At 37.9% G+C, this 14,974-nt stretch overlaps 1 protein-coding gene across 1 annotated transcript; it reads left to right on the top strand.

Moving 5' to 3' along the window:
- The first annotated feature begins 648 nt into the window (after positions 1-648).
- IL2 (interleukin 2) lies at positions 649-12,251 on the top strand. The gene is made up of 4 exons (XM_082463104.1): positions 649-4,660; positions 4,754-4,813; positions 7,226-7,372; positions 9,165-12,251. Exons 1-4 carry the CDS (start codon positions 4,514-4,516, stop codon positions 9,273-9,275), a joined length of 465 nt encoding a protein of 154 aa, XP_082319230.1. The 5' UTR covers positions 649-4,513; the 3' UTR covers positions 9,276-12,251.
- Positions 12,252-14,974: the final 2,723 nt, after the last annotated feature.

Here is a 14,974-nt window from a genome sequence, read left to right as displayed (position 1 = left end):
CTAAATTCTTAGAAATCCTAAAGCTGCTCAGAGAAGGTGTTGGTTAAGTGAAGGTGGATGGTGGATGATGCCTCACTTGATTCATCAGCTATCACTGAGAATGAGTGAGATGGAAAATGGGCACAATTCATCTTTTTCTATGTAGCATAATGGGCCTATAATTTGGTATCACTATTTAACACAGGAAATACATAAGATTAGAGACGAGGAAGCCTTGGGTTTTTGCTCTAACTTCACCACTAATTTAAGAATGTGATCTTGGGTAAGTCACTTAACCTCTAAAAACATCAAATTTCTTATCAGCAAATGTGACTCAATTAGATAATGAATTTGAAAACACTTTGCAAAATTAAAAGTACCAAGGAAATAATTCTTCCATTCCAAAAGCTTATGAACATCATTAAAATTTACCACACAGAAGAAGAGCACACACAAACGAGACTTAACTGTGATCGACCGACAGATTTACAGAAGCGGTATCACGTTAAGGAGGACCGCAGGTCTAATAAAGACAAACAATGGGCACCAACCTATGCCTGAGGAAATCTGGATTTTCACAGGAAACACAGAGCTCCTAGTGAAATGTTCTCTAGGTGGTATGGAGATGATCCAACAATATGTCCTAACTTCAAAAGGAGAGAACTGTATCTTGAAAGACCAAGAGGCCTTTAGAGAGACCGACAAGAGATGCATTAATACAGGCATCAAGCTCCAGATCAAATTAAAGTTTTACAGAGCTGTGAAAGAGGTCCAGAAAGAAGAAATTCTTGCAGGAGGTGGAGTCCTTGAAAGTTAGCTTTGATGGACAGATGATTAGGCAACTGACTGACCAACCTCTCTGGGAGGCAGCTTTAGCGACTTGGGCTATTCCTGAGTCTAAGAGGCAGACTCACAAACAATGCTAAGCAACTAAAAGAGCTTCTTATTGAATAGTAAAATTTATTTTCAAAGGGGAAGTAGGGGGTGTGACACATGTGGTAGTTAGCAGTCTACTACTGACTCTATCACCACTATAGCCAGAGAAGTCCGCTGATGTGTCAGACATGTTAGAAAGTGAAAGTTTGCCACAGCATACGATTGCCGTAGCTTTCTTCCCAAGCATTTCAAGAAAGAAGTTATAAGGCCAACTCCCATAATGATGCCTGTTACACAATAAGGACAAGCCAGGGGCCTAGGAATTCAATTTTCCACAGGGTCCCATCAATGTAGCCATATACTGACCCACTCTCTCATGGAAATAGCCGGAGAAATATAAATATCAAGACTATGAGCACATCACAGGCCTCACTGGAAAAGCCCCACACAGAAAAATGTGTGGGTGTGAATTTTTCCATTCTGGAAGGGTAAAGGCCTGAGCTGATGATGCTGGGATGAGACACTGAAGTCTTTAGAGAAGTGAAACAAGTGTAATAAAGTTGACACACAGATTACCAAATAGCCTTTCCCTTATAACTAATGCTAAATTTGTGGTTTTGATTTGAAAGGTACAGAGAGACATTCTGCATTTTTTTAGAAAAAAAAAAAAAAAGGAAAAGATCATCATCATTGGTCTCTAATCTTTTCTAAAAGAAAAATTATTTGTCTCTGATCTGGCTTTTTCTTTACTTTTTTCCCCTTGAGGAACTGTAACTCTTATTTTTAAATTTTAGGAAGATGTTTTATATTCTGAATATTGCCTAATGCATAGATAAAAAGTACTGAAACATTTTTCTCTTTTCTTTTTATATACAATTAAGTGTTCCTTAGAATGTGTAACCTGGACTTCCCTGGCAGTCCAGTGGTTAAGACTCTGTGCTTCCACCGCAGGGGGCACGAGTTCAATCCCTGGTCGGGGAATTAAGATCCCGCATGCCTCGCAATGTGGCCAAAAGAAAAAAAAAAAGTAAATTATGCTCAAAGAATGTGTAACCTTTCCTGCCTACCCACCCTCATCTTAATCCTAAATTTACATATCTACATTTTAACCATGCTGTCAAAATTCGGTTTAAAGTCATGTTTCTTCTTCAAAATTCTTTATATTCACTTTTTAAAAAAATTAATTAATTAATTAGTTTATTTTTGGCTGTGTTGGGTCTTCGTTTCTGTGCGAGGGCTTTCTCTAGTTGCGGCGAGTGGGGGCCACTCTTCATCGCGGTGTGCGGGCCTCTCACTGTCACAGCCTCTTTTGTTGCGGAGCAAGGTTCCAGATGCGCAGGCTCAGTAGTTGTGGCTCACGGGCCCAGTTGCTCCGCAGCATGTGGGATCTTCCCAGACCAGGGCTCGAACCCGTGTCCCCTGCACTGGCAGGCAGATTCTCAACCACTGCGCCACCAGGGAAGCCCCTATATTCACTTTTCTTGAGGCGGCAATCACCTATTACCTGGGATTACACCTGTCTGTGTATGACTGCTCTATTACACGTCAGGTTGTTTGAGAAAGAACAAAAATGGTAAGAATGTGGGCTTTGGAGTAAGAATATTCTGGTTTCAAATCTTGTTCTGCCCTCAACTGGCAGTAAGGGCTAAATAACCTAGAACAAATTATTTAACTTCTCTGATCTTCAGTTGTCTAATCTACAAAATGGTACCATCACTTCACAGGTAAGGCTTAAACTAGACTGTGTGCCTGTGCATTATTTTTTCTTTCTATATACCTGACAGCATAATATGTGCTAGATAAATATCTGTTTAAAGAATAGACAAGAAATGAATAAGGTAGTAAGAACGGAGAAGTTACAAGAAATGTCTTTGAAGAAGGATTTCCTCAATTTTCCCCAGTTTAAGTTAGCAGTATATATCTGTACCATCATTCAGGCAGTTAGTGCATTACACTGAGGACAAATGAACACAATCCTAAGTATCCTACCCGATATAATGACTACAAAAATATTGATCTGGTGTTATTTAATAACTATTTTTGTTACACTCATAGTGTCACAGATGCTTTAGAAGCTAAATCTAAATCTATTAAAGAGTGAAAACATAAAAAACTAGAAACTTGTGGATTGGTTTATATATGGCACACATAAAGTCTATTATAAAACTGGCATCAATACCCTTGGATGCAAACCCTTTTCTGAGTATTTGTTTGTCACAAGTTTTTTGCAGTACTTTATTTTTTCATAAAGGTGCTCCAAGAATTGTAATGGATACCCCTCTTGGTAACTTCTATTGATTGAGTTCTGGCTTCTGTATTTTAAGAGTCATGTTGGAATAACTGAGCCCAAATACCCCTGCTCTGAGGACTGCTCTCACTCCACAAGACACACACACACACACACACGCACACCCATACACGCTCCATGGCTCACCATGGCCTCCTGGACTGCTTATTACCCTGCCTTCTGCACCCCCAGCCACAATAATTAGGCCAGTATTGGTACACCACGAGCTAGCCACATCACCTTTCTCCTAAAGAATGTACGAATGGTATCCAGAAATTCCAGTTAGTGAGCTTCCTATAAATAAACTTGGGGATCCCTATTGTTATGCTCATTTTCTGCCTTATATTTAAAGAAATATAAGCAATCTGTTCAACAGAGAGAGAGAAAGAAATGAAATGGACATAAGAGGGAGAAAGATATAAGAGCTCAGGTGGCCCCTGAGAGACTGAGAAGCAGAAAAAGCATCCTTGATTCTGGCAACATTCCAACTCTCATTATATCCCCTTGATGCCCATCAAAAATAATAAAGGAGCAAAAATAAATCTGTAAAACAAATGACTAAAAAAAACTCCCATTAGCATTAGTAGTGCCCTTGTATGCAAACTCTTTTCTGAGTATGTTTGTTAAACACCGTACCACTCAAAAAAAAAAAAAAAAAAAAAAGGACAACAGACATTAAGAGATTTAAACAGATACAAGAAACATGTTAAAATTAAAACAGCATAAAACAGTGCCTCAAGCTCAGTATTTTATGTATTCTAATTTTAATACCTCTCTAGCTGATTGTATAAGAAGTAATCTAGCATGTTGTATGCATTAGCTCAGTCATCGTGGAGATAAAAAGGTAAAGCCATCCTGAAACAGGAAACCAATATTCTTCCTGTTTAATCAACAAATCTAAAAATTTATTCTTTTCAACTATTTATTCTTGCTCTTGTCCACCACAACATGGTGTTCCACATGTTCCACACAGTTTTATGACAAAGAGAAATTTTTCATGAGCCTCTTTTGTATCCCCACCCCCTTAAAGAAAGAGGGAGGAAAAACTGTTTCACACAGAAGGCGTTAGTTGTATGAATTAGAACTGCCACCTTAGTGTGGGCTAATGTAACCAAGAGGGATTTCACCTACATCCATTCAGTCAGTTTATGGGGGTTTAAAGAAATTCCAAAGAGTCATCAGAAGAGGAAAAATAAAGGTAATGCTTTTTGCCACACAGGTAGAATCTTTGAAAGTATGTGTAATATGTAAAACATTTTGACACCCCCATCATATTTTTCCAGAATTAACAGTATAAATTGCTTCTCTTGTTCAAGAGCTTCCTATCAGCCTCTCTAATCACTACTCACAGTAACCTCAACTCCTGCCACAATGTACAAGATGCAACTCTTGTCTTGCATTGCACTAACTCTTGCACTTGTGGCAAACGGTGCACCTACTTCAAGCTCTACGGAGAACACAAAGGAACAAGTGAAGTCACTGCTGCTGGATTTACAGTTGCTTTTGAAGGAAATTAATGTAAGTTTATTCCCTTTCTTACTCAAATTATTACATTTAATTTTTCTAAGTGGAGTTTGTTTTTTTTAATAACAATCTGTTATGCTTTCTCAGAATTACGAGAACCTCAAGCTCTTCAGGATGCTCACATTTAAATTTTACATGCCCAAGAAGGTAAGTACAACATTCTACATTCATTTACATTTTAATAGAATTGAAAGTAATGTGAAAATTTACACACTAACTGGATTAGTAGCACTTCATCTGAGGAGAAGAATTAGTAACCTCAGCATCTTTTTTAAAAAAACCAAGTTTGATAATGGGCTTCTGAAAAATGGCTTTGCCAATATTTTTTTTTTATACGTACTTATGTGTGTTTTGGGGTAGAGGGAATGGGAAGAAAAGAATAATATTCTACTTTATTGCTTGGACAGTTTTAAAAAAGATTGTGTTGACCTACTGTTTTATTTAAAAATATAAAACTCTAGAGATACTTGATCATATCACTTTACCATTAAATTAGCAAAACTGGTATCAGAGGGCCCACATTAAAAAAAATCCTTTACTGTTTTAGGAAAGATTCCTAAGGATCTATCTTTGAGAGGCAGCATAGCAGTAATCCGTAGCACAGATTCTAGGGCAGATTATTTAAACTGAAATCTCAGCTCTGCCATGTCCAAGCTTTTGTAACCTTGGGCAAGTTACCCTCTTTGTGATTCAGTTTCTTACTTACTTATGTAAATGATAATTATATATACTTCATATAGTTTTGTGAGGATTAAGTAGTAAATGTAAAGTACTCAGAACAGTATCTGGCATATGGTAAACACCATATAAGCATTAGTTATTAGAAGTAATAATAAAGACAAAATTCTTCCTGGAGAGTATAAAGTAAAATTTTGGACTTTCACATCTTTCATGTCAATAGACCTAGAGACTTCTGATGCTATATGACTTACGTTCCAAGACTAAAAGCTTCATTTGGTCGTTTGGGGACTCAGACAGTTAGCTAAGCATCATCTAAGCTCCTAGAGCTACGCCAGGCAGGTGAAGTCTCCTAGTAGTCATGCCAGTCAACAGATAATGGGCAAAATCTGAGGCTAAAAAGAGCTTGTCCCTGGGTGAACAGCCCAGAAAAAAAATGGGATTTAAGGGTCATGAATGCAATCCCACTGACCCACTTATAAATTCGAGGAAATTATACATCAAACTACCCCTTTAAAAGATAAAAAGGAGATAACTTAGAGATGCTCCTCCAACTTAATCAGAGTCACGTAACTCTTGCCTCCAGCAGCCAGCGTAAAGACACTAGACTGTTTTCTGAAGGAAAGAGCTCCAAGTTGTTCATGCCAAAAACTTAAGCCCTGAACTTGTAGAACTTATAGTAGCAAGTTTAAAGGGTGTTAGATGAAAATGTCATAAGATGTATGTGGTGTATTCCTACCTATCCCTTTAAAAGTGTTAGAAAGATAACACCAGATGATGTGCATAATTTAGAGGGTGGTGGAATTCTTTGAAATCTAGCAGTTTCTAAATGACAAGGCAAAATCTATTTGAAACTAAAAGTAATGTGATAAACGCCATTCATTTGTTCATTTTACAACCATTCATGTTTGCAAAAGAATTTAGAGAGCTATAAAAACATTTAATTCAAAGGTTGTTATGTTAATGTTATAAAGAAAAAGAACTGAAATTTAACCCTGGCTCCACCTAGTCATATGGCCTTGGGGAAGACACTGAAATTCTGAGATTTAGTTTCCTTATTTGTAATATGGAGATAACACACTGCATTACCTATCTCAAAAGGTGGCTGTGAGACTTGGGCTTCTTTAGGACAAAACACTCTGAAATTATAATGTACCATAGAAGTATGAAATATTATCATTATATATAGAAGTGTGTTATGTGTGTGTGTGTTTTTGTGTGTGTATATGTCTAAATTAGGAGGCCCATCCAAAAATCCTTCAAATATTGTAAGCTTTCATTTGATTTGGACAAATCATTTTTAAAAATGTATCTTAATGTACTTATTACAGAAAAGTAAAAAACTAAGATGCAGTTATATGTGCCTTGCTATATTGACCCATTACTAAATAGCTACAACTAACTAATCCATAAAATGTTGGAACTGTGACAGATGGCATCCAAGAGCTCCCTCTGTCCCTAACATTCTATGATTCTCAACTCTTAGATTATTAAATATTAGAATCATAGATTGTGATCCTATACTTCCACATTATGACTACTCTGGTTCTAATAATTTCTCTGCAGACTGGAAAAGAATTCAACCTATATCGGTGATTTACATTTGGGTGCAGAAATGTTGACTTTTTTGCAAAGCCAAATTAAGCTGAAATTAATGACTCATTATTTGTTAACTAACAGTTAATGCTAACTATGGGCAGCTGAACTCTCATTTTTCCAGTCTTATAATGTTGGTCCATCTTTATAGTAATGATGAAAACAGAGAGAATGGTAAAACCTATATACTGCCTCTGTTAATAAAATAAATTTTGATATTAACTTCTGATTCTGACCTTTAGTCAGGGCAAATTGACCTGATAATTACTTTTATTATTATTCAAGGCTACAGAATTGAAACATCTTCAGTGTCTAGCAGAAGAACTCAAGCCTCTGGAGGATGTGCTAAATGTTGCTCAAAGCAAAACCCAGAACTCGATAGATATCAAGGATTTAATGGACAATATCAATAGAATAGTTTTGACACTAAAGGTAAGCTATTACCTTATTTGCTCTCCTGGAAATAAAAGAAATGGAAGGGCGTTTTAACGTGGTAAAACATTTTTGGTATTTGTGAAGTACTCATGCATTTTAAGTCCACTGTGAACATAACTCATTTTTATATTAGGTGGAGCTGGGAAGTGTAAGCTAGAGGGCTTCCACCTACCATCCATTCAGGGACAAGCCCCCAATGCTGCACTCTGTCACCCCTCACATGAACACAAAATTGGGAGTGGAAGAAGACACTGAATTGAATTTCACAGAAAGCAGACAGGTTTCATTATATATTTTTTAATTCCTTCAGGTCATTTTCCAGAATAGCTAATTCTGATTACCTGAAAGACTTTTTAAATGAGATTTTCCTATCATCTGGTGGAAGAACCAAGAGATTTGTCTAAAAAAAAAAAAAATGGCAACCAGTAAAATGGCCAATGGACCAGATAATTAACTTTTTATTTAGAAGCAATACTCACTTTCAGGACCTCAAGTATTTTTAAATGCATAGGAAGCATGAAACATACAAGGAACTTGGGTGATGTGAGAAATTCATGGCTCTCTTTTCTCATCCATCTGCCAAAGTACAAAAATTCATGAATTAATAGATATCCTAAATAAACAGCATAATTTTAATTACAGTAGAACCAACTTTCTAAAAGTATGTAACTCTAGTTTCCAAATAAGAGTCACTTTATTAGTAGACAGTCTCTTTCTATTTAATTTAAAAAATACATTGAGATCAATGTCATCTACCCATTGATAGACTCAGTTTACCATCCATGCCAAGAATTTTGCTCTAAAATTCTTGACCAACATCAGAAAAACTCATTCTAAATTCTAGATGCAAAATTAATATAAAATTACATGAAAATCAGAAAAAGCAAGATACTTTAAAAAATCTAAACCCCCAAAAGGTTACAGTAAATAATTATATGTAAGAGGGTATATAACACTGCAATAGTTTGTTTAAAGGGAATACTTTATCTCACTTGATTTATGTTTTCAGGATAGGAATTACTTCAAATCTGAAAAAGCCCCCTCTTTTAATCTCACCATATATCAAAATATTTTCTTCTTAGCTTGTCAGCCAGAGGCAGAGTTGAAACAGTTCCTATCAGCAGAGGAGGTTAATTTCTAAAAAGTCAGTCCACAAAATTTCTAATGTTTAGACTTCTAAAAATTGGGAAATTTATCTGCACTGATACTGAGGTGGGGTGGGATTCATTATGAGTATTTTTGAAAATGTTCTTCATACAAATTTCCCCCCAAAGCTTATCCTAACTTACTCTGGGCTGCTTCCATCTTGCTTTGGGGAAACTATGAGGAGATTCACTCAAGCAGACTAATAGGAGATTTAAGGTTTAGAAATGAAGAAAGTATAATGTGCTTATCATTGTATACATGTAACCTATATTTAGATATAGATATAATTCGAGAGGAAAAGAGGCTTAACAACTTTAATTCTGCATGCAGCACTTAATGAAGTATTTGTCTAAAACTGTTTAAAAATGTTATTGTGCAAAATTCAGGAAAAAAAAATCTTGTGTTCATTAAGAGTGACAGCTAACAAATGAGGAAAATTTTAGCTTTTATGTCACTATCACTGGGTATCATAGCATATAATTTTGGCACATCATTTTGATCATTTCAAGAAAATGTGAATGGTTAATATGTTTAACATACTTGAAAATAAAGGCCATAAGTCTATAAGACTTCAACTGAAAATAATTATATATAAGATAAACTACCCTGAACTAAAACAAAATTAAAATGTTTTCTTTTACAGGGATCTGAAACAAGATTCACATGTGAATATGACGATGAGACAGTAACCGCTGTAGAATTTCTGAAAAAATGGATTACCTTTTGTCAAAGCATCTACTCAACAATGACTTGATAATTAAGTGCCTCCCATTTTAAATGTATCAGGCTTTCTATTTATTTAAATATTTATATTTATTTTTTGATGTATGCTTTTCTACCTTTTGTAACTATTAGTCTTCAGATGATAAATATGGATCTTTTAAGATTCTTTTTGTAAGCCCTACGGGCTTAAATTATTTATCTTATTTATTTTTATGTTGAATTGTTAAAGATAATGTCTATATAGGTCAGTTAATAAAATTATTTAATAAAAACAAGCCCAGATATTTGTTATTCCAGGAATAGCACAGAGTGAGCACTAAAATACTTCTGAATTACTCATGTAAACTCACACGATGGTTAAGATGCTTACAAAAGTCACTCTTCCCCTGAAGAGGTATGTGGAATACAGAAATGGGTTTCTCAGAGCTCTTGCTTTCTCCTTTCATGAGTTGATTAGACTCTTAATTCTAATCTGAGACTACCCCATCAAATTATACTATTTTCCTTCTCCAGGTCATGCCTTAAATTTAAATAAGATGCCAAAACAAAAACATTCTTGAAACCCTTTGTATAATTGGTGTGTCTTTCTATCCATTCTCCAACATCTTATACCTTTGCTCTCTGCCCTCAGGAGGCTCACCTGTTTGACCTATATCAAAGCTCTCCCCTGCCCTTTGGCTTTCCATTGGGTCCTGCCACTGGGGAACCCTGGTAGGTTGTCTGAGGGACAGAAGAGATTCCCCTGACTTTCCCTATGGAGTAGCCACTGGATGGTTGTGCCTCTCGACCAAAGAACCCAGGTTTTCTCAAGGTGGCTCTCTTGAGACTTTTTCCTTCTGAGTTCTGCTAACCTTTCCCTCCACTCCTCCCTTCCAGCCTAAAGATGGTAGCACTTATACTATTACCAGCTCCAGGGTACTATACTATCCCTCGCAGTTTCCCTGTATGCTGACCACAGCTTTGTAAATTGTCTCTTTATTAGGTTCTCCTTGAATTATTCTGAGTATGCCATCTGTTTTCTGACTCAGACACAGTAGTTGTACCAGAAATAGCCCTAAGAAATAGATCCTCAAAATAGAATTCTGGGACCAGGTTGTTCATATATTCAAGGAATACAACAAAATAAGGACATGAGAAATCTATGGGATGTAGCATCCTGATTTTTCAAATTATCATCAGTGGTAGCACAGGATGAAATGCAGATAGAGAGCAAGATGTGAGATGAAATGACTGTGACATTTAATTGCTACAGCAGTAATAGTTATAAAAATTGTGATTATCACCTGTATTCTTCTGACGGTCTCAGACAGAGAATGAAGGGAAAAAATTAAAGTTATGAACACACAATTAAAGACGTTCATGGGCAACCAGAAGTCCTCATTGGCAGTTGTGAAGGAGTTCATCTCTTGTAATCAAAGGGCGTATATGGCAGAGAACAAAGCAAAGAGTCTGATGTAAGGTCTGCAAAGAGCTAGTGCCACTTAAAGGCTTAAGCCCTCCAGGTCTCCTACAGTAAGGATGGGGAAGGAGTGGGACTCTGAGATATGGGATGTGGATGTTCTGCCAGACATAGAGACTGAGAACCTTAAACATCTGTCTTTCCTGTTGACAGAGGCAACTCCTTTTCTTTAATAGAATCCGTTCTGAGGAAAAACGACTCCTTTACTTAAAAACCTTCCAATGACTCACAAATTGAGGACAATTTTCCTCAGAACACACCTCTACCATCTTTCCTTGCCTCCATGTCTAAAATGGGAGTTAAGATCTCAACATTCTGGGGCAATGAGATACAAAGTGTTTAGACCAATGGGGATGAAAAATAAGTCATGTTTGGGCTACTTTAATTGTGATGAATGCAACTCCCTGGGACTCCGAATTTAATGATAACTTGCAAATGGCATTAACAGCTGGTTGAGTAAATCCTAGGACTCTACAGTGGCCTCTTTTAATGATGTTGAAATGCCAGAGCTTCTTGGTAGAAGATGGAGTCCAAAGGACCAGGGAACTGGAAATGCTGAAATGGATCCATTAGGTACAGTCTTCTCATCTTGCCCAGGAAGACTTTACGAAGTACACTGCTGAGAGGGACACTAGCATCCACCAGAGTTCTGTTGTGTTTTCATTAGGCCAGAAATGACAGACCGTGCTGCAATGGAACTGGTTTCCCTGATCTCATTGGGGAATAACGTAATCCTGGAATGATAAAGGCCAGGTGACAGCACTTAGCCCTCAAAGACAAAATGGAAGCAATCACCACAATAAACCACAGGGCAGAGTGCTAATCAAAGTGTTTTATCCAAAAAAGATCTTAAATGGTGGCTACCTGATTGCAAGATCCCTAAAAATTAGAAGATTCTAATTCTGTTGGGCAGAAATGAATTTTGAATCACCGTAATTGGAATTCATGACCTGTTCCAAGTTCCTGGATTTAAGCCACTTCATATACCTGGTATTCCTGCCTCAGAAGGGGGATGGATGCAGGATCCCTTGAAGGAAGGATCCTGTAATATGGCCACAGATATATACTGCAAAAATTTCCCCAAGCCATTTTGGAAGAGATATTTACCAGGGAGACAACTGGCTGAAGAATGGGAACTATCAAGATATTCTGGGGGCTATTAGATAATGGCCCTGAAGGACTCTATAATTCTGAAACTCCACTGTGAGCCACCAGTCAGAATGGGGACTTAGCCTGCTGGAAGATTAGTCCAAGTCCCTCTCAGGAGGGCCCAAAGGGATCACAGATCCTCCTGTAGCACACCCCCATAGTGGCCAAGGAGCTGCACTGTTCAGGACTCCCTTCAAGAGAACATATTCTCCAGGGAGCAGAGTTGACTGACAGTCTCTAGCTATTGCCATTTGCATTTACATAACATGGGCAACAGAATACATTAACGGTCTTGTCCCAGGGATATATCAATTTTACTGCTCTCTACCCTAATTAGTCTGGACAGTACTTGATCATCTTACTATTTCAAAGAATATCATGCGGGTCCATTACATTGACGCTTTTATGCTAACTGGATTTGTTGACAAGTAACAAGTAGGAATAGTGCCTGAGTAAGGCAAATATGGGTTAGAAGAAGGGTGACAAGTTCAGGGATGTGTCACAAATATGAAGTTTCTAAGGGTCCAGTAGTTTCATGCATGTTAGGAGGTTCCTCTACAGTGGAGGGCAAGATGCTGTGCCTTGAAAGGCCAATTACAAAGAGGTACAAAGCTTGGCGAGCCTCTGGGATTTGAAAGAACGCTACATATGCTACTCTGACCCATTTTTGAAGGGTAACTCATAAGGCTGTCAGTTTTCAGTGAGGCCCACAGCAAGAAAGGGCTACACAGCAGGCCCAGGCCTCAATACAAATTCTTCAGCCACATGAGATTTATGACCCAGCCGACCCAGTGTTATTCAAAGTGTTTGTAATAGAGATGTTAAAAGCCTGTAGAAAGTCCCCAAAAGATAATGACCACACAGTCCTAGAGTTTTCAGAAAAGACCACACCCTACACTGCAGATAAGTCTCCATTTAAAAGCAGCTCCTGGCTTGTTACAAAACCCTGGTAGAGACAAATGTCTGACCATAGGACACCAAAAGATTATGCAACCTGAATTGCCCATCATGAACTAGTTATTAACTGATGTACTGAAACATAATATTGGGCAACAGAGCACATTTCACTACAAAATACAAGTGAATGGGTATAAACAGGTCCAAGAGGGACAAGTCAACTTTATCAGCAGGCAGTTTAGATTCTCATGGTATGTGGCTTAACCCCGCTCCCTCAGCCTACTCCTTCGGCTTCTTGCGGAGTTCCCTACTACAAGAGAGAAAATTGAGGGCCTGGTTCACAAATGGATCTGCACCAGATGTGGGTATCAGCCAGAATGGATGATCCCAGAGTAATAACCCTATTCAGATTTGTACATTTGGTTACCCATTTCATACTGAAGGAGAAATAGACAGAGGTTTAGATCTAGAATAGACTGATTTATGGGAAGTGACACATGAGATTGCCAGATGATTGGGGGTATGAGAAAGAAAATGGAAAATTGGTGACAGGGAGGTCTGAAGAAGATGTATGTGAATGGGCAGAGAATCTGAAGATATTAATGTCCCACTGTAAAGAAGGCTCTCATTATTCAGGTGGACAAGATGACCCTTCCTGAGGATGCCAGCCAGCCTCTTTCTCTGGCCAATCCAGTGCTTATTCAATAGGCTCATGAACAAAATGGCCACGGTAGCAAGTATGGAGATATGCATGAGCCCAACAAAACGGTCTTTCACTCACAAATACTGATCTGGCTACTGCCACTGCTGAGTGCCCAACCTCCCCAAAGCATAAGCCAATGCTGAGCTTTCAATATGGCACCATTTCCCTGAGGAACCAGCTGGGATTGATTATACTGGACCTCTTCCACTGGGGCATGAACAATGTTTTGTCCTCAAAAGGATAGATCCATGTTCTAAACACAGATTTTCCTTCTCTGCCTCAAGTGTTCTGCAGCACCACTGTTACTAGATTTACAGAATGCCTTATCCATCACAACACTGCCTCCAACCAAAGAATATAGTTTATGGCAAAAGAAGTGTGGCAATAGGATCATGAGCATGGATTTCACTTATCTCACTACATGCTCTATCATTCAGAGGCAACTGGCTTGGTAAGACAGTGAAGTGGCCTGTTGAAAGTTCAGTTATGAACCTGCTTGGAAACAGTATTATGAGGATCAAGTGCAGAATGCTCTATCTGTGTTAAATCAGCAGCCAAAATATGGTACAGTTTCCCCCAGAGCCAGAGTGCACAGGTCTGGGAATTAAGAAGTACAAGTAATGGTAAGCCATCTATTATACTAAATGACTCACATGAAAATTTTTTTTTACCTCCCATTAATAAAACCTTAGCTTGGTTAATTGGTCCTAGTGCTCAATGAGACATGTGTCTACCAGAAACATTAACTTCTATCAGAAAACTGATTACCTGGGAGCTGAGACTACCTTTTGAGTATTTGGGGGCTTTTCATGCAGCTGAACCAACAGGTACATATTGTACTGGCAGAGTAGTTGATTTTGCTGACAAGGGGAAATTGAATTCTTGCTACAGAACAGACGTGACTGCTACACAATAAGTAACACTGTATTTGGAACCCAGGAAACTCAGCGGGGCACCTTTTAGCTCTCTCTTTCCAATTGTACTGATCAATGGAAAACCGTACCAATCCTCAAAATGCAAGAGCACCAAAGATTCAGATTCCATAGAATTGAGATCTGGAGTCTACCACCAGTCAAAGAATTCCGCCCAGCCAAAGTAATGGCAGAGGATAAAGGGGAACATGCAAAGAGTATTGAAAGAAGGCAGCTATGATTACCAACTTTCATGACTGTGAACTTTCATGACTACCAACTTTCTTGGCTATTGACCAGAGACCCAGGTAGTTATTTTACTTGTTTTTCTTTTTGGGACTTCATATAGTCTCACTTTCTTTATGTGAAAAACACTGGTGGTGTGCCTAATATTTTAAGTTTCAGGAACGTATCACTGAACGGACATTACCCCACAATGATACCAAAATTGATGGAATTTCAAGTGTCTCCTTTGCTTGAGATACAAATTTTTCTCCCAAATGAAGAAAGTGAGTTTATGTTAAGGAACAAAGGAAAGGGGTGAACTGTGCCAGATATTTCCATTTTCCCCTTGACAACTTGACATCCTCTCTACCCTAAGCTGACTTACA

Source organism: Balaenoptera physalus (assembly GCF_965194825.1).
Source record: "Balaenoptera physalus genome assembly, chromosome: 5".
NCBI lineage: Eukaryota > Metazoa > Chordata > Mammalia > Artiodactyla > Balaenopteridae > Balaenoptera > Balaenoptera physalus.
The sequence above is the reverse complement of the archived record's forward strand: the minus strand, read 5'-3'. Positions and strand labels throughout refer to the sequence as shown.

Bases quoted from the DNA above. Each gene is read 5' to 3' on its own strand.
- IL2 (XM_082463104.1), top strand. From the start codon at position 4,514: ATGTACAAGATGCAACTCTTGTCTTGCATTGCACTAACTCTTGCACTT. The intron at 4,661-4,753 runs GTAAGTTTATTC...ATGCTTTCTCAG, and splicing joins TGCTTTTGAAGGAAATTAAT to AATTACGAGAACCTCAAGCT. The intron at 4,814-7,225 runs GTAAGTACAACA...TTATTATTCAAG, and splicing joins AATTTTACATGCCCAAGAAG to GCTACAGAATTGAAACATCT.